Raw genomic sequence first — 17,472 nt, forward strand, 5'->3', positions numbered from 1 at the left:
TTGCCTTCTTTTTAATAAAATCACAAGTGTAAGAACATTGAATTGTTTGGTCATTCAATATTCAGAAGTTAAAAGCAATAGAAACGTTATTTTTTAAATTATTATTTGTACATGTTAATCCTCTAAACATGTTCCACACAACTGCAACAAATTGTATATCTTTAAACGTGTAAAATAAATAAAGGGAAATCAAACACATAAATGGAGTGTAATATAACCCTTTATAAAGGGTTAATTCTTAAAGATATTCTCAGAAATGACAGCAGTATGACATTAATGCAGATCTCCCAGATCTCACATAGTAGAGATTCTAATTCTATTCTAATTCAGGAAACAACATTAGTTGTTTTGGTCGTTTGATTATTTTATTATCAAACAAAGGTCCTAGTCTGTTTGATTGACAGGTGAGATGATCAGGGGGGCAGAGTTTCTACCTCCTCCATTGAGCCATGGACAGAGGATTGGATAGAGAGGCTCAGTGAAGGTGCAGCCAGTAGCAGAGTAGAGATGAACCCCGGCTTCCACATCATAGAAGGAGACCAAACCCTCATCATAATCAACAAACACCCCCACCTTCTGGAGCTCAGCTCTCAGAGGGAGACGGACATCAGGGTTATCATTAAATACCAACACATCCTCGTCGTACCAAAGAGCCCAGTAACCCGTCTCAGGGATCCAATCTGTCTTATCTTTTCTGTTGAGGGACTCTCTGGCCACCCCTAACCCCCATGCAGTCTTGTCTTTAACCTGGACCTCAAAGTAAAATCTCCCTGAGGAGAAGCTCTGCCTCGTGAGAACACATGTATGGTTTGTAAATCTCTTAGGGTTGTCTGGGAGTTTCTTCCATACACCTCCATCATGTACTTGTTTCCCATCCTCAGACAGGATGAGCCTGGGATGAGCTGTATCAGGATCCAGAGTCACATCTACTTCATACTTCTGGACCCTCTTCAGTTCAGCATCATCATGCAGCTTCTTCATCTCCATGTTCAGTGTCTCCTCCAACTGATCCAGGGATCTCCTTAAGGTCCCTACGTATGACGGAGGACGGACCTCCACCGTGGTCCAGTCCCTGGTGGGTGGAGGATCCTTCAGGGATCTGAAGGTCTGGAGGAAGTGGAGGTGGTCTTCAGTGTGTGAGAGCCGCTTCACCTCTGAGCTTCTATTGGTCAGATCTTCTATTTCCTGCTCCAGCTCTCTGATGAGGTCTTTAGCTCGTTTCACTGTGGATTTCAGTTTCTCATTAACCGTTTGGTTGAATTCATCCCGGCCCCTTTCAACACAGCCTATCAGAGCAGTGAAGACCTGCCCACCATGGGCTATTTCTCTGTCTGCGTCTTTGTTGCTCAGTTCCACTGTGTCTTTGATCTCCTTAATCTTTTGTTTTCTCTCCTGGATCTTCTGCGGAACTTCAGCCTCTATCTTCCCCAGCTGGGCCGTCTTCACTTCATATTCCTCCTTTAGAGGTACAACAGGATGGGACTTGTGGTCTGCCTCTGTGCAGAACAGACACACACACACCTGTTCAGTCTGGCAGAAGAGCTCCAGAAGTCGGTCATGTTTCTCACACATCAAGTCTTCCAGACGGTCCATCGGCTCGACCAGCCGATGTTTCTGCAGGCGAGCGACTCTATGATGTGGCTCCAGGTGGGTTTGGCAGTAAGAGGTAAAACACATCAGGCAGGACTTCACAGCCTTCTGCTGGGTCCCAGTACAGACGTCACAGGGAACTTCTGCTGGTTCAACACAAGGCTGCTCTTTTACTCGTACGGTTGTTCTAATCTGAGCAGCCAGCTCTGATAAGAAGGTATTGACCCGTAAATCAGGTCTTGTATGGAAAATCTCGTTGCAAACAGGACATTTGTACTGGACTTGTTCATCCCAGAACTTTGTAATACAGGTTCTGCAGAAGTTGTGTCCACATGCGGTGGTAACTGGACTGCTGAACACATCCAGACAGATGGAACATGAAAAGTTCTCTTCAGACCAGGAAGTGTTAGCACAGGCCATTCCTAGACACAGAAGACAAGGTTTATGTATTGAGCAATTATATATTTCTAATTTAATAACAGGAAGAGAGGTTTTAATTACTCCTCAAAGTTGTGTTGTTTTACTCACCTCGTTGTTGCTGTCTGGCCGACTATTTGTTCTAAAATGCGTTTTAATTTCTCGCCTAAAAGAGAGAACTGCTTCCACATCGGGTGGCTTCGGTTTATTTGAATGTTAAGTTTTGTTTCCTCAACATGACGTCCTCTCTCCTCTCTAACACCTGGCTCCTCCCCTAACACCTGGCTCCTCCCCCAACACCTAGCGACCCCCCGTAACAGCTGGCTCCTCCGCTAACACCTGGCTCCTCCCCTAATACCTGGCTCCTCCCCTAACACCTGGTTCCGCCCCCACTGTTCACTGACGTTTCAAACTTTCACACCCGCCTCGTGCCCATTACCTCCGTCCGTTGACTGATCCCCATTGACTTTGAATGGGGACGGACGCGCAATGCATTGTGGATCCGTCCGTTCCGTTGGAGCCTTTGGCTCCGTCAAAAAGTTGACAAATTTTCAACTTTTTCGGCAGCGACGGATCCGCCATCCAATCAGATCGCGTATGCAAATTTAAGCACTGTGACGCGACTCGGGCTCTGACGATACTGGAAAGCGGGAAAGCGGGTCATCTTGCATCGCAACAAGCAGGAAGAAGCGGGAAGAACCCGGCGAAGCGATTTGATTGGCTGACGGATGCCTCTGCAAAGACTACTCCCCCATCCGTCAGCCACGCCTTCCCACGTCCGTTGACTGCAGTGGGCACGAAGCGTGAATGTTGAAACATTCAGTAAAGGCCGCTTAAAATGCGTTGATATGTTCTCTCTTGCTGCATTCAAATATTTTAAACAAAGCCCGGGAAAAAAAGTAGTTTGTGATTCAGTGGTGATTTGTGACACATTTTGATACATTTGACTTGATTTTGACTGTGCCTGCGTCTCCCAGATTCTAACTTCGTAAAACCTCGGGGTCATGTGACACGGGGTCGGGCAGACGAACCAGACCGACGAGTTCACCTTCAGTCAGATCCAACAAACACTTGCAGCCGTGCAGCAGTTAATTCCACTGAATTAAAAATAGGTTTACCTAGAAAATTCTCAAATTATAATACACAAGACTTAATGTATGGTTTATAACAGTATGGTGGGAATATAATCTCGCCCCCCCCTTCCTGATACAAATATTCCTTCACTTGTCATATTGCAGTCCTTAATAACTGTATGGAGAAATCAAAATGCATGATATTAATGATAATGAAGTAATATTAGGAGACAAATAAATAAATATTCTACTTTTTTTTGTTGTTGTGGCTCTGGACCGACGGCCCGCCCTCATATGTAAACCCTCCTTGTGTTTTAAATTTGTGTGCAAATGAACAGCAGCAGGGAGGGGTTGGACAGTGTTTAAGGATATTGTCAGGTTTCACAAAATGGCAGATGAGAACCCAATAGCACGACAAGAGAAACAGTTCAGGTGAAGAAACTGTGTTTATTCCAAGCAGAGGTCAAACCAGGGAGTCGATCCGTGTAGCAAACAAATCCAGTAGGAGCAGGCAAACAGGAAGGTCCAAAGTCACATTTACATTTACATTTACAGTCCAAACAGGCAGGTCGATACACGAGCAGGCAGGTTCAGGATCAGAATGAGAAGACGCGGGAGAGCTAGGTAACACACTAGACAATCCGAACTGAGTGAAATGGACCGGTCCATATACTGAGGGGCTGATTAGCTGATGAGGAGCAGGTGAGTATGGGGGTGGGGCCGGCCAGGTGAATGAAAACAGCAGGTAATGCAGAGCAGGAGGGAATGGCAGAGTCTGAAATGACAGGAGTTAGTGTGGCAAAACAGGAAACAGACAACTGAAAAACGAAAGCCTTGCTGAAGTTGTGACAGATATAGTTGGTGATGGAACAGGGTGGGGTTAGACAGTGTTTACGGATATATGTGGTAATGGAGCAGGGAGGGGTTAGACAGTGTTTAAGGATATATGTGGTAATGGAACAGGGAGGGGTTAGACAGTGTTTAAGGATATATGTGGTAATGGAACAGGGAGGGGTTAGACAGTGTAGGAGGATATATGTGGTAATGGATCAGGGAGGGGTTAGACAGTGTTTAAGGATATATGTGGTAATGGATCAGGGAGGGGTTAGACAGTGTTTAAGGATATATGTGGTAATGGATCAGGGAGGGGTTAGACAGTGTTTAAGGATATAAGTGGTAATGGAACAGGGAGGGGTTAGACAGTGTTTAAGGATATATGTGGTAATGGAACAGGGAGGGGTTAGACAGTGTTTAAGGATATGTGTGGTAATGGAACAGGGAGGGGTTAGACAGTGGTTAAGGATATATGTGGTAATGGATCAGGGAGGGGTTAGACAGTGTTTAAGGATATATGTGGTAATGGAACAGGGAGGGGTTAGACAGTGTTTAAGGATATATGTGGTAATGGAACAGGGAGGGGTTAGACAGTGTTTAAGGATATGTGTGGTAATGGAACAGGGAGGGGTTAGACAGTGTTTAAGGATATATGTGGTAATGGAACAGGGAGGGGTTAGGGGGCATCTTGCTCTATAGGATAAATCAGGTTAGGCTGCAGACATTGGGGATCAAACCCAGAACCTTTCAGCTTGGAGTCGAACTCGCTCACCACTACACACACAGGCACAGACACACACACACACACACACACACACACACACACACACACACACACACACACACACACACACACACACACACACACACACACACACACACACGATGTTGTGTCTTAATTATCAAATGTTGAAACATACCAACATTTATTGTATCTTCTTGTTATGAGTAGAACCTCTCTAATCGCATGCGGAAACCTTGAGAACACAACTTTGACTACATTAGTAAAACTTGAACTCCAAATCTCGTGGTCCTCTAGCGAGCTGAGAGTGCCACCTACTGTCATGCATATGTAATAGCCGATCTATGCACACACAACACAGTATCACTCTAGTGTTTTCCCCAAAGTGCATTCGGGGAGCATTATCACAAGATGCTGCTGTAACTTAATCAATGCATTATATAGATTGGTTAATGATGTAATGATTTATAACTTTAATCCTGCTGCCATCTGTCTATCAAACTCAATCTGGAAACAACGGCCTCACTGCCCTCGAGTGGCCTGCCTTGGACAGTTCCCGTTATTCTTTTATAATTAAGTCACTAACATCATTTTTTTTTTTTCGGATGACAAATAAAATAATATTTAACGTCTTTATTTTTCTTTCTAATTCGTCCTTTCTCTTATTTATTGCATGTTTTTCTAGGGACATGTGTGGACAGGCTGAAAAAATGACCTCAAGTGATCAAATATGAAACAAATACCCTTAAAAAACGATATAAACGATCTCAAACAAGTTGTTGTTCACATAGTGTTTTCATGGCTTGTGCAGTTCCTTTATCACATTGTATTTTTTTAACAGCTGAATAATTTAAATAAATTATGACAGAACATGAAAACTAGACCAAAACAACCATACATGTGCAACTTTCATTTCATTGTTTAGAAAAGCTCTGAGCAGATGAAGTTCCAGATCAGCAGAACCAGAACAGTGGATTGGTTCTGGTGGTGGACCATGCGGAGGTATGGCCGCTGTTCCTAACGTATCCTCATATCACTGTGATTATAACGGGTCACCCTCAGTATTCATTCACGTTTTGTGCTTCATTTCTAGTACAAGAAGTACGGCAGCAGGAAGACTGTGGCAGCGAGGATGCTTGCGGTGGTGAACCACGTGGACAAGGTACCAGCTGGGGGCAGCAGGGCCCTCCGGCCCAGACTGTATGAGGGGCTTTCTACTGCTCATATTTCTAATATAACCCTTAATAAAGTGTTATGTTACCCAACTGCAGGGTTAATTCTTAAAGATATTCTTCTCGTTAAATGACAGCAGTATGACATTAATGCAGATCTCTCAGATCTCACATAGTAGAGATTCTAATTCTATTCTAATTCAGGAAACAACATTAGTTGTTTTGGTCGTTTGATAATTTTATTATCAAACAAAGGTCCTAGTCTGTTTGATTGACAGGTGAGATGATCAGGGGGGCAGAGTTTGTACCTTCATCATGATCACATGGACCGAGGAGTGGATAGAGAGGCTCAGTGAAGGTGCAGCCAGTAGCAGAGTAGATATGAACCCTGGCTTCCACATCATAGAAGGAGACCAGACCCTCATCATAATCAACAAACACCCCCACCTTCTGGAGCTCAGCTCTCAGAGGGAGACGGACAGAAGTGTCATCACTAAATAAGAACACATCATTGTAGTACAAAAGAGTCCAGTAACCCGTCTCAGGGGTCCCCCTACTCCCACCTGTTCTGTCGATGGACTCTCTAGCCACTCCTAACCACCATCCTGTCTTGTCTTTAACCTGGACCTCAAAGTAAAATCTCCCTGAGGAGAAGCTCTGCCTCGTGAGAACAAATGTATACCTTGTAAATCTCTTAGGGTTGTATGGGAGTATCTTCACTACACCTCCATCATGTACTTGTTTCCCATCCTCAGACAGGATGAGACTGGGATGAGCTGTATCAGGATCCAGAGTCACATCTACTTCATACTGCTGGACCCTCTTCAGTTCAGCATCATTATCAGGCAGCTTCTTCATCTCCATGTTCAGTGTCTCCTCCAGCTGATCCAGGGATCTCCTCAAGGTCCCTACGTACGACGGAGGACGGACCTCGACCGTGGTCCAGTCCCTGGTGGGTGGAGGATACTTCAGGGATCTGAAGGCCTGGAGGAAGTGGAGGTGGTCTTCAGTGTGTGAGAGCCGCTTCACCTCTGAGCTTCTATTGGTCAGATCTTCTATTTCCTGCTCCAGCTCTTTGATGAGGTCTTCAGCTCGTTTCACTGTGGATTTCAGTTTCTCTTGAACCGTTTGGTTGAATTCATGCCGGCACTTTTCAACACAGCCTATCAGAGCAGTGAAGACCTGCCCACCATGGGCTATCTCTCTGTCTGCGTCTTTGTTGCTCAGTTCCACTGTGTCTTTGATCTCCTTAATCTTTTGTTTTCTCTCCTGGATCTTCTGTGGAACTTCAGCCCCTCTCTTCCCCAGCTGGGCCGTCTTCACTTCATATTCCTCCTTTAGAGGTACAAGAGGATGGAACTTGTGGTCTGTCACTGTGCACAACAGACACACACACACCTGTTCAGTCTGGCAGAAGAGCTCCAGAAGTCGGTCGTGTTTCTTACACATCCTGTCTTCCAGACGGTCCATAGGCTCGACCAGCCGATGTTTCTTCAGGCCAGCGACTCTATGATGTGGCTCCAGGTGGGTTTGGCAGTAAGAGGTAAAACATTCTAGGCAGGACTTCACAGCCTTCTGCTGGGTCCCAGTACAGACGTCACAGGGAACTCCTGCTGGTTCAACACTAGGCTGCTCTTTTACTCGTACGGTTGTTCTAATCTGAGCAGCCAGCTCTGATAAGAAGGTATTGACCCGTAAATCAGGTCTTGTATGGAAAATCTCGTTGCAAACAGGACATTTGTACTGGACTTGTTCATCCCAGAACTTTGTAATACAAGTTCTGCAGAAGTTGTGTCCACATGCGGTGGTAACTGGACTGTTGAACACATCCAGACAGATGGAACATGAAAAGTTCTCTTCAGACCAGGAAGTGTTAGCACAGGCCATTCCTAGAAACAGATGACAAGGTTTATGTATTGAGCAATTATAGATATTTTATTCAATAACAGGAAAAGAGGTTTTAACTACTCCTCAAAGTTGTGTTGATTGACTCACCTAGTTGTAACTGTCTGTCCGACTATTTGTTCTATAATGCGGATTATTTTCTCACCTAAAAGAGAGAACTGCTTCCACATCGGGTGGCTTTGCTTTATTTGAATGTTAAATTTCGTTTCCTCAACATGAGGTCCTCTCCTCTCCTCCCCTAACACCTGGCTCCTCCCCTAACACCTGGCTCCTCCCCTAACCCCTGGCTCCTCCCCTAACACCTGGCTCCTCCCCTTACACCTGGCCCCTCCCCCACGGTTTACTGACGTTTCAAACTTACACACCCTGAATGTTGAAGCATTTAGTAAAGGCCGCAAACACTTGCAGCCGTGCGGCATTTAATTTCACTGAATTAAAAATAGGTTTACCTTGAAAATTCACAAATTATGGAGACTTAAAGGGACACTGTGTAAAAATTACTCCCATCTAGTGGTACAATTGTATATTGCATTCAAACTAATAGTGCTCGCTTGTCCAAAAACTACGGTGGGCAGTATGTGCCAAGAAGCTGTGACATGACACCTACTAGGCTACCTCATCGAGTCATTCGAGTGATGATGAGGTTCGTGGACAACTGGACAAATTAGATGGACAAATCAGATCAGGTTTATTGACCAAGCATTCTTACAGACAACGAACTTGACTCCAGCAGTTGTGGACTTTCCAGCATGACAAATAACTATACAGATGATAAATAACAGTAGGTCATTTAATGTCAGATTACATAAAATGTCATAACATAAAAGTTCACATAGCCTTTGGTAGTCTTGGAGTTACCGATAATCAAAACAATAATTCCCATAATGCGTGCGGCTGAGCACGCATCCTAATCAACGCATTGTAACCCGTTGATTTCAACAATGTAACAGTATTCTAAATACCAACAATTTACATTGTAACTAACGGAATCAAATCAAAATCAAATCAAATCAAATCAAATTTATTGTCATTTTGTTGATTGAACAACAAAACGAGAAGGCGTTTCTCACGGATCAAGATCAACATACATTTCAAACAAACAAACAAACAAACGTCCCAATGATGAATAAATAAATAAATAATAAATAAAGTCCAGTGAGAAGATCTGGGACGCTGGTGCATTGAGCATCCTGACAGCTTGAGGTAGGAAGCTGTTCCGCAGCCTGGTGGTGGAGCATCTTAAGCTGCGATAGCGTTTCTTGGAGGGTAGGAGCTGAAAGAAGCTGTTCAGTTTGTTTACGTCCACCCCGTCTCTGCTGCTTCCTCCTCCGGGCAGTTGCGGGCACGGTGTCACAGTGTCCGTTAGTATCCTGTGTTTGCGTAGTATGTCCAGATGCCAGCGAATGCCAGTGATGTTACTCGCTCTCAATGTCCTAATGTTTAATATTGTTTCCCTGTCATAAACTACGTTCGTCGTGGGACGTCTCACACTCAAACATTCAATCTCAATCTCACAGATCTCAAGAGGGGCCGCTGCGACTGTGCGCGCCGCCAGTTAGTCGCCCGGCAACGAGTTTACTTCCTCGTCTCCTATCCTGTTCCTAATTCCTCCTCTCGATCTTCTTTTCCTCCGTATTGTCTTCTTTATCAGAGTTGTTGGTATGAAATCCAGTTGTTCGGGTGATAAATCAACTGTCTCGCAAGCGAGTTGAAGCTCCAGAAGGTCCGCTCTAGCCTATAAGTGCGTCTCGGTGGATTTGGATACGTGGTGACCACAGCAGAGAATAAACCTCCATAACTTGATGAAGAATGGCTTTTGAATTCCTCCAACGCATTTGACAGTATCCATAAGTCATAAGAATATTGTCACGATTTAAACTCGACAAAAATGTGAAAAAGTAAATTAAATATGTAATAAAGTAGCCTTTCAATGACGAGTCGCTCAAACATAGCGCCCCGCATCTCGTTGGCATGAAAAACCATGTTATACATGCTTTGCTTACACATCGTCGTTTTTTTGGCGACGATGATTCCTTCTCCTGTGGCGTGGCATAACTATGGTCTTTGAAAAAAATGCGGTGCATGTTCAAATTTGCCGGTAAAACTCGTCTCGCTAAACTAAGCTCTGTTCCACCGTCACGCTGGCTCAGAGTGAAAACGCGTTTGCAATTCCTGTACGACGTAGTGCTTTTTGACCCTCTCGGCAGCTCATAGACCGGAAGAAAATGGAAGCCTCCATGAAGCTTACCCGTCCTATGTAACCATATTGATATTAATATTAATTATTCTTCGCTCAGGAGGATAAGTGAGATTTTTGGCAGAGATAATTTTACACCAATGAGGACTTATTTATGAATGAATATGTTGATTTGAGGTAATAAATTACTCAAAATATTACATAGTGTCCCTTTAATGTTTTGTTTATCACAACAAAACAGATGGTGGGGATGTAACCTCGCCCCCGCCCCCTTCCTGATACAAATATTCCTTCACCTGTCATATTACAGTCCTTAATAACTGCATGGAGAAATCAAAATGCATAATATTAATGATAATGAAGTCATAATATCAAGAGAGAAATAAATAAAAATTATGTATATTTTTTTGTTGTTGTGGCTGTGGACCGACGGCCCGCCCTCATATGTAAACCCTCCTTGTGTTTTACATTTGTATGCAAATTAACAGCAGCAGGGAGGGTTGGACAGTGTTTAAGGATATTGTCAGGTTTCACAAAATGGCAGACGAGAACCCAATAGCACGACAAGAGAAACAGTTCAGGTGAAGGAACAGTGTTTATTCCAAGCAGAGGTCAAACCAGGGAGTCGATCCGTGTAGCAAACAAATCCAGTAGGAGCAGGCAAAAAGGAAGGTCGAATGTCACATTTACATAACATTTGCGATTAATCACGATTAATCTGAGTTAACTATGACATTAATGCGATTAATTACGATTAAATATTTTAATCACTTGACAGCCCTAATTTATAACTTTAATCCTGCTGCCATCTGTCTATCAAACTCAATCTGGAAACAACGGCCTCACTGCCCTCGAGTGGCCTGCCTTTGACAGTTCCCGTTATTTTTTTAGAATTAAGTCACTAACATCATATTTATTTTTTTCGGATGACAAATAAAAAAATATTTAATATCTTTATTTTTCTTTCTAATTCGTCCTTTCTCTTATTTATTGCATGTTTTTCTAGGGACATGTGTGGACAGGCTGAAAAAACGACCTCAAGTGATCAAATATGAAAGAAATACCCTTAAACGATATAAACTATCTCAAACAAGTTGTTGTTCACATAGTGTTTTCATGGCTTGTGCAGTTCCTTTATCACATTGTATTTTTTTAACAGCTGAATTATTTAAATAAATTATGACAGAATATGAAAACTAGACCAAAACAACCATAATTGTGCAACTTTCATTTCGTTATTTATAAAAGCTCTGAGCAGATCAGCAGAACCAGAACAGTGGATTGGTTCTGGTGGTGGACCATGCGGAGGTATGGCCGCTGTTCCTAACGTATTCTCATATTACTGTGATTATAACGGGTCACCCTCAATATTCATTCACGTTTTGTGCTTCATTTCTAGTACAAGAAGTACGGCAGCAGGAAGACTGTGGGCCTCAGAGGTCAGGTGGGGGTCCGCTCTGACCCCGAGGTGAGGGCCTCAGAGGTCAGGTGGGGGTCCGCTCTGACCCCGAGGTGGGGGCCTCAGAGGTCAGGTGGGGGTCCACTCTGACCCCGAGGTGGGGGCCTCAGAGGTCAGGTGGGGGTCCACTCTGACACCGAGGTGGGGGCCTGAGGAGGAGGGGTGGATGTCGGGGCCGCAGAGGTCAGGTGGGGGTCCGCTCTGACCCTGAGGTGGGGGCCTCAGAGGTCAGGTGGGGGTCCGCTCTGACCCCGAGGTGGGGGCCTCAGAGGTCAGGTGGGGGTCCGTTCTGACACCGAGGTGGGGGCCTCAGAGGTCAGGTGGGGGTCCGTTCTGTCACCGAGGTGGGGGCCTGAGGAGGAGGGGTGGATGTCGGGGCCTCAGAGGTCAGGTGGGGGTCCGCTCTGACCCCGAGGTGGGGGCCTGAGGAGGAGGGGTGGATGTCGAGGCCGCAGAGGGTGGTGCTGGTGACGGAGGGTGACCGGGTCGGGCGTGGAGGACCAACAAGGATGGCTTCCGTTCTGGAGCTATTGAGTAGCAGGAAGTGAGCCGTCATCCAGGCCTTTGTCTCCTCCAGGCCGGCGCAGAGTGTGGATAGGGCTGCAGAGGGGGGGGGCTTTGTTTTGACGTGGAGTTGGGTGTCATCAGCGTAGCAGTCGAAAGTCATTCAATGCCGACGCGCGCGTCCGGTTCATGGAGACGGGGCGGTAGTTGGCAGGTGCTGCGGGGTCAGAGCTGGGCTTTCTGGGTAGTGGCCTGATGGAAGGAGTTCTCAGAGGCGTGGGGTCGCGGCCGGGCCGGGGGGACTGGTTGATGGTTTGGGGGATCATGGGACTCACTGCAGTGACTTCCTATCAGGGCTGAGGGAGAGGGGTCCAGGTCCCAGGGGGAGGGCTTCGTCTTGCTTAGGATGGGTGAGGGTTCGGGTTCTGAGTGATGTCCGTGGAACAGCAAAGGAGCTGAGTGGTCCCGGACTGAGGGTCTGCGGATGAGACTGGAGATGGAGGAGGGGGGGGGGGGGGGGCTGGGGAGAAGAGGGGGGGCTGGGGAGAGGGGGGGGGGGGGCAGGGGGGCTGGGGAGAAGAGGGGAGAGGGGAGGCCTACAGCGAGCCCCTCAATGACACACGGTCCCGGTTCTACCCCCACATAATCAACCACAGCCCTGGTGACTCCAAGCAGCTTTATCACCCGTAAATCGTCTCCTCAAACCTCAGCCCCCTACAGTCAGCCACAGGGCCTTCTTCTGAGGATTTGTCTGCTGTGCTCGTCAGAAACACATGTACTGGAGGCCCTCATTCAGGCTCAGATGAAAGCCGTGGAGGGCAGCAGAAGAATCCAAAGGTTCCCGGTGAACGGCAGGTATTTACTGAACAGAATCCCTTTACGGCAGAAGAGAACAACTAGCTCCGCTAACGTCAGTGCTTGGGGCTTCTTTTGTTGCTGGACAGCAAACCCAAGGCCTTGGAGCGCGACGTCACAGAGATGGACCCTGCACTCCGGTTAATGCTGCAGGAGAAGGAGAGGGCTGTGAGGACGCTGCAGGAGACTGTGGAGGTATACTCACAGGCATGGCACACACACACACACACACACACACACACACACACACACACACACACACACACACACACACACACAAACACACACACACACACACACACACACACACACACACACACACACACACACACACACACACACACACACACACATCCGACTCAAACACACATCTGGCACAGAGGCCCCACTACTTCCTGTCTGGGATCGGAAGTACGCCCGATCAAAAGTGAAAGTGAAAGTATGTGATTTACTACTCACACATGCTCCTCCTCATCTCCACCTTGTCTGTCCTCTCATTGGCAGATCATCCGCTCGCAACAGCTTCTTCTACTAAAAGTAAACTCTAAAGATTCATGTTCTAAACATGCCAACGGACAGTTTACAAGGCATTTTCCAATAGCGAGAAATCCATAAAGGTTTCGAGTTTCCTGGATTAAGGAGATTATGTTTTAATTTGATTGCATTTATTAGTTAACCATGTTCCACAAGCCTTGTATGATCGAAGAGACACATCAAAGGTGTTGTTCCTCCATAACATGCAAGGTGTGCAGCTCCCCCAGTGGGAGTTCTGTTGTACTACATCTATTTTAGATTCACCACTAAATGGGGTGACCTTTGAGTGCTATTAATTATTATTATTCTTCATGTTTAACCTGTTTTTCTTTTATTCCTAGTCTGTTTTACATAGTTTTGAATGATGACTATATGCTCTGTAAGGTGACCTTGGGTGTCTTGAAAGGCGCCTCTAAATTAAATGTATTATTATTATTAGTATTATTATTATTTCTTTAATGATTTAAAACATTCCATCAATCTCGAAATCATCAAAATAAGGGTTTTACAAATAAACAATTTTATTTTTTGTATTACACTTTTTTTAATACAGAAACAGTATTTATACTGAACAATAATGGACTGGAATGTATCTTTTCCCCTGAAATGATCCATTGCAATGATAATGTAGGCCTAAACATTACAAAATTTGCCTTTTCTTTTTCTTAAAATCACAAGTTTAAGAACATTGAATTGTTTTGTCAATACATTTTCAGAAGTTAAAACCAATAGAAACGTTAAAAAAATTAATTATTATTAAAACATGTTAATCCTCTTAACATGTTCTACATAACTGCAACAAATTGTATATATCTTTATCAATCGGCCCTATATCTTTAAGCATGTAAAATAAATAAAGGGAAAACAGATACATATATGAACTGTAATATAACCCTTTATAAAGGGTTATATTACACAACTACAGGGTTAATTCTTAAAAATATTCTCGTTAAATGACAGCAGTATGACATTAATGCAGATCTCGCAGATCTCACATAGTAGAGATTCTAATTCTATTCTAATTCAGGAAACAACATTAGTTGTTTTGGTCGTTTGATTATTTTATTATCAAACAAAGGTTCTAGTCTGTTTGATTGACAGGTGAGATGATCAGGGGGGCAGAGTTGAACCATGGACCGAGGATTGGATAGAGAGGCTCAGTGAAGGTGCAGCCAGTAGCAGAGTAGATATGAACCCTGGCTTCCACATCATAGAAGGAGACCAGACCCTCATCATAATCAACAAACACCCCCACCTTCTGGAGCCCAGCTCTCAGAGGGAGACGGACATCAGGGTTATCTCTAAAAAAGAACACATCATCGCAGTACCAAAGAGACCAGTAACCCGTCTCAGGGGTCCACTCTGTCAAATCTTTTCTGTCGATGGACCCTCTGGCCACTCCTAAACACCATGCAGTCTTGTCTTTAACCTGGACCTCAAAGTAAAATCTCCCTGAGGAGAAGCTCTGCCTCGTGAGAACAGATACATATGTAAATCTCTTAGGGTTGTCTGGGAGTGTCTTCCACACATCTCCATTATGTACTTGTTTCCCATCCTCAGACAGGAAGAGCGTGGGATGAGCTGTATCAGGATCCAGAGTCACATCTACTTCATACTTCTGGACCCTCTTCAGTTCAGCATCATCAGGCAGCTTCTTCATCTCCATGTTCAGTGTCTCCTCCAGCTGATCCAGGGATCTCCTCAAGGTCCCTACGTATGACGGAGGACGGACCTCCACCGTGGTCCAGTCCCTGGTGGGTGGAGGATCCTTCAGGGATCTGAAGGCCTTGAGGAAGTGGAGGTGGTCTTCAGTGTGTGAGAGCTGCTTCACCTTTGAGCTTCTATTGGTCAGATCTTCTATTTCCTGCTCCAGCTCTTTGATGAGGTCTTCAGCTCGTTTCACTGTGGATTTCAGTTTCTCTTTCACCGTTTGGTTGAATTCATCCCGGCCCTTTTCAACACAGCCTATCAGAGCAGTGAAGACCTGCCCACCATGGGCTATCTCTCTGTCTGCGTCTCTGTTGCTCAGTTCCACTGTGTCTTTGATCTCCTTAATCTTTTGTTTTCTCTCCTGGATCTTCTGCGGAACGTCAGCCCCTCTCTTCCCCAGCAGGGCCGTCTTCACTTCATATTCCTCCTTCAGAGGTACAACAGGATGGGACTTGTGGTCTGTCACTGTGCACAACAGACACACACACACCTGTTCAGTCTGGCAGAAGAGCTCCAGAAGTCGGTCGTGTTTCTTACACATCCTGTCTTCCAGACGGTCCATAGGCTCCACCAGCCGATGTTTCTTCAGCCCAGCGACTCTCTGATGTGGCTCCAGGTGGGTTTGGCAGTAAGAGGTAGAACACATTAGGCAGGACTTCACAGCCTTCTCCTGGGTCCCAGTACAGACGTCACAGGGAACTTCTCCTGGTTCAACACAAGGCGGCCCTTTTACTCCTACGGACGTTCTAAACTGAGCAGCCAGCTCTGATAAGAAGGTATTGACCTGTAGATCAGGTCTTGTGTTGAAAAGCTTGTTGCAAACAGGACATTTGTACCGGACTTGTTCATCCCAGAACTTTGTAACACAGGTTCTGCAGAAGTTGTGTCCACATGCGGTGGTAACTGGACTGTTGAACACATCCAGACAGATGGAACATGAAAAGTTCTCTTCAGACCAGGAAGTGTTAGCACAGGCCATTCCTAGACACAGACGACAAGGTTTATGTATTGAGCAATTATAGATTTCTAATTCAATAACAGGAAGAGAGGATTTAACTGCTCCTCAAAGTTGTGCTGTTTTACTTACTTGTTCTTACTGTCTGTCCGACTATTTGTTCTAAAATGCATTTATTATCTCGCCTAAAAGAGAGAACTGCTTCCACATCGGGTGGCTTTGGTCTATGAATGTTAAGTTTCGTTTCCTCAACATGACGTCCTCTCCTCCGCTAACACCTGGCTCCTCCCTTAACACCTGGCCCCTCCCCTAACACCTGGCTCCGCCCCCACGGTACACACCCTGAATGTTGAAGCATTCTTTAAAGGCTGCTTACAATGCGTTGATACGTTCTCTTCTTTGCAGCATTCAAATATGTTCAACCTTAAAAAGACTGGACACAGTGAGTCCGGGAAAAAAAATGTTATTTCATATTAAGTTAACACTGGTAGTGATTCTACCCTCATAAAACCTCTGAGTCATGTGACACGGGGTAGGGCAGACGAACCAGACCGACGAGTTCACCTTCAGTCAGAGTCAACAAACACTTGCAGCCCTGCGGCAGTTAATTTCACTGAATTACAAATAGGTTTACCTAGAAAATTCTCAAATTATAAGACGGAAGACTTAATGTATTGTTTATAACAGTATGGTGGGGATATAACCTCGCCCCCCCCCCCCCCCAAATGGCTTCAAATCCTCCTTCCTCAAGCCTTTGTGGCAACCCGGCCTCGACACGGCAGGCCTGGAAGCCCAGAGGGCAGCTAATACGAGCTGTCTACCACCCTTTTCCCCCAGAGGGCGCCAAGGTACGCATTGGCAAGGTCCCACTCAACGCCAACGGGAGACACCTGTGTACCAGGCCAATCAGACCCAGGTGAGGGCTATAAAGAGAAGCTGAGATTCAGTCTAAACACAGGAGGTATGTGACCCATGTGGCAGCAGAGAGCGGAGCGAGATTCCCTACCCGGACGGACCTTTGCCCCGGGACCCAGTCTACAGAAGACCACAGGAGACCACGGAAGGACCTCCTCACCTGGATACCGGGACAGCGCATGAGACACGACCACAGCATCCCCAGTGGCTCACGGAGCCCAGACTCTTTATTTGTTATAGTTTGCATTGACGGGTGATTCCCCTTTTTTCCGTTGTTTGGACTTAATAAACGTGCCTTGTTGGCAGTTTGAGCATCCGAGACTCTTGTTCCTTGAGCCGGGTTACCACATATGGTGGAGAATGCGGCAGCTCGACCAATCTACGGACCATCTTTTAAGTAAACGCCGACTTCCAATGGAGGCAGCTCGACCAAGTTACCATTTTTCCTCTTCAATGGAGGAACGAACCCCGATGCAGAGCCCCAACAGAGCTGCAGCTGCCACCCAGAGAGAAACTGAACTCCAACTCCTCCGAGAGGCGGTCCAACGGCTCGAGCAGGGGCCCACGTTCAACAAGCAGATCCAGGAAAGGCCAGAGGAGAAGTGCACCC

At 45.7% G+C, this 17,472-nt stretch overlaps 3 protein-coding genes and 2 long non-coding RNA genes across 6 annotated transcripts in view; 2 read left to right on the forward strand and 3 right to left on the reverse strand.

The window, feature by feature from the left end:
• Window positions 1-239: 239 nt before the first annotated feature.
• LOC132473501 (E3 ubiquitin-protein ligase TRIM39-like) overlaps window positions 240-17,472 on the reverse strand; it is a 65,768-nt gene continuing 48,535 nt past the window's right edge. The window contains exon 2 of the mRNA XM_060073665.1: window positions 240-2,012. Within this exon, the coding sequence (XP_059929648.1) occupies window positions 385-2,010 (1,626 nt within the window). The 5' untranslated portion in view covers window positions 2,011-2,012 and the 3' untranslated portion in view covers window positions 240-384. The remainder of the gene's footprint in view (window positions 2,013-17,472) is intronic.
• On the forward strand, window positions 3,679-12,425 carry LOC132473510 (uncharacterized). Of its 2 annotated transcripts, XR_009529425.1 has the most exons (4): window positions 3,679-3,782; window positions 5,582-5,658; window positions 11,330-11,398; window positions 11,531-11,556. It is a non-coding gene; the product is annotated as an uncharacterized LOC132473510 (long non-coding RNA). The 2 variants fall into 2 exon arrangements; XR_009529424.1 differs by lacking the exons at window positions 3,679-3,782; window positions 11,531-11,556 and adding an exon at window positions 11,776-12,425 and having other exon boundaries at window positions 5,274-5,658; window positions 11,330-11,369.
• LOC132473499 (E3 ubiquitin-protein ligase TRIM39-like) lies at window positions 5,893-7,716 on the reverse strand. The gene has a single exon (XM_060073663.1). The coding sequence runs from the start codon at window positions 7,713-7,715 to the stop codon at window positions 6,087-6,089; it is 1,629 nt and encodes a 542-aa protein (XP_059929646.1). The 5' UTR covers window position 7,716; the 3' UTR covers window positions 5,893-6,086.
• Window positions 12,455-13,101, forward strand: LOC132473509 (uncharacterized). The gene is made up of 2 exons (XR_009529423.1): window positions 12,455-12,748; window positions 12,838-13,101. It is a non-coding gene; the product is annotated as an uncharacterized LOC132473509 (long non-coding RNA).
• LOC132473506 (E3 ubiquitin-protein ligase TRIM39-like) lies at window positions 13,797-16,083 on the reverse strand. The gene has a single exon (XM_060073672.1). It carries the CDS (start codon window positions 15,969-15,971, stop codon window positions 14,364-14,366), a length of 1,608 nt encoding a protein of 535 aa, XP_059929655.1. The 5' UTR covers window positions 15,972-16,083; the 3' UTR covers window positions 13,797-14,363.

The sequence above is a fragment of the Gadus macrocephalus genome, chromosome 15, assembly GCF_031168955.1.
Source record: "Gadus macrocephalus chromosome 15, ASM3116895v1".
Lineage (NCBI taxonomy): Eukaryota > Metazoa > Chordata > Actinopteri > Gadiformes > Gadidae > Gadus > Gadus macrocephalus.

What these genes read in the sequence shown, in the direction of transcription:
- LOC132473506 (XM_060073672.1), bottom strand. Translation starts at nt 15,971, where the DNA reads ATGGCCTGTGCTAACACTTCCTGGTCTGAAGAGAACTTTTCATGTTCC.
- LOC132473499 (XM_060073663.1), bottom strand. Translation starts at nt 7,715, where the DNA reads ATGGCCTGTGCTAACACTTCCTGGTCTGAAGAGAACTTTTCATGTTCC.